This window comes from Sphaeroforma arctica (genome assembly GCF_001186125.1).
Source record: "Sphaeroforma arctica JP610 unplaced genomic scaffold supercont1.5585, whole genome shotgun sequence".
In the NCBI taxonomy this organism is placed as follows: domain Eukaryota; class Ichthyosporea; order Ichthyophonida; genus Sphaeroforma; species Sphaeroforma arctica.
The window spans coordinates 1-1,921 of NW_014034973.1; the positions used below are offsets into that span (position 1 = coordinate 1).

Below are 1,921 nucleotides of genomic sequence, written 5' to 3' on the forward strand. Positions count from 1 at the left end.
TGAGATATGAGTGTGGTGAGATTTAAGTGTGGTGAGATAATAGTGTGATGAGATAATAGTGTGATGAGATATTAGTGTGGTGAGATATTAGTGGTGAGATATTAGTGTGGTGAGATATTAGTGGTGAGATATTACTGTGATGGAATATGAGTGTGGTGAGATATTAGTGTAGTGAGATATTAGTGTGATGAGATAATAGGTTCGATGAGATAATAGTGTGGTGAGATAAGAGTGTGGTGAGATATTAGTGTGATGAGATATTAGTGTGGTGAGATATTAGTGTAGTGGGATACTATTGTGGTGAGATTTTAGTGTGATAAGATATTAGTGTGATGAGATAATAGAGTGAGGAGATAATAGTGTGATGATATATGAGTGCGGTGAGATATTAGTGTGGTGAGATAAGAGTGTGGTGAGATATTAGTGTGGTTAGATATTAGTGTGGTGAGATAATAGTGTGATGAGATAATAGTGTGATGAGATATTAGAGTCATGAGATATTAGTGTGGTAAAATATTAGTGTGGTGAGATATTAGTGTGGTTAGATATTAGTGTGGTGAGATAATAGTGTGATGAGATAATAGTGTGATGAGATATTAGAGTCATGAGATATTAGTGTGGTAAAATATTAGTGTGGTGAGATATTAATCAGATGAGATATTAATCTGTGGTAGGCCATTCATTGCCTGCCTCTCATCACCATAGGGTGTAGCTCAATAGTCGGGACACACACCGGTAACCAGTCAACACTACACATCTCGCAACACTAATTCCGCAGTCATCGCACTAATTCATCGCACTAATTCACACTAATTCACACTAACGCAACACCACTCCACCACTCACCATCATCCAGCTCATGCAGCACGCCATCTCCAGGAGCACCCGCGGCATTAGCAGGAGCGCCCGTGGGATCTGTGTCTGTGGCAGGCATGTCGGGTAGCTTGTTCTTTCGCTTTAACACTCTCTTGCGGGGCGTACCTGGTTCATCGTCTTCTCGTGGCTGTAGTGATAAGGGTGTGGGTTGAGTATGGTATGCAACGCGTGTGGATGGTGAGTCAGCCGTTACCAACACATACAGCGTGAAGAAACTTGGTTTATATGAAACGGTACAGGGCTTTAGGGTTTTAGAGTTTTGGGGTTTTAGAGTTTACGAGCTAACGCATACAACGAACAAGTATAAGTGTGCGTACTAGCTTTAGCCCATGTTCGCTGCGGAGATACGATCGTACCTACTTTCATTCTGAACTATTTCTACACCGGTGCGGGCACAGCCTTTACCTTCTTCAGACCATACTCAGCTGTCATGCTGTCACTTCCGTACACATCCCTAACATACGCCCGTGCCTCGGTTCCATAGACTGTGTGTGCTCTTAAGTGAGTCTGCAGGGGTTGGTACTTTTACTGTGCACACTGCCGGTGTCCTACTATCACTTCCATACCCATCCATGACACACGCACTGGGTTTGGAGTTGTAGAGGTTAGATGCCATGGCATGCATATCCATCGCTTACCGCACAGCTCTCATGTGGTACCTGTGATGCTGGTAGCCCAACGTTTGTGTTGTCGTTTTCCATGCTCTTTGTCGCATTTGTGTGGTCAAGTGCGGCGTGGAAGTCGTCTGCATCATCGCCATTGTCATCGTTAATCATGTCGTTAATTAAATCCTCGCCGTTTTCGTCGTCCGTGTCCAGAGCCATAGCATCTGCAGAGTTGAGTCGATGTTGGTGAGTGGCAGTCATTCCAGGATGAGTGCAGGGTGTATTGTGCGTGTGGGTTTACTAAGGCTGGTGGTTGGCTGAGTCATTGATTGAATACTTGAGTACATTGCTGAATGTAAGACGCCATTTTCGACGTCGACGACTCCCAACTATATATATGTGTGTGTATATACATTTATATATATATGCTCATATATATT

The 1,921-nt window shown here is 43.5% G+C and overlaps 1 protein-coding gene across 1 annotated transcript; it reads right to left on the reverse strand.

The window, feature by feature from the left end:
* Nucleotides 1-1,514: 1,514 nt before the first annotated feature.
* Nucleotides 1,515-1,742, reverse strand: SARC_15086 (hypothetical protein; the record flags this gene model as incomplete). Its single annotated transcript, XM_014290785.1, has 1 exon — nt 1,515-1,742. A coding segment is annotated over one exon (228 nt), but the record flags the coding sequence as incomplete, so codon positions are not given.
* Nucleotides 1,743-1,921: the final 179 nt, after the last annotated feature.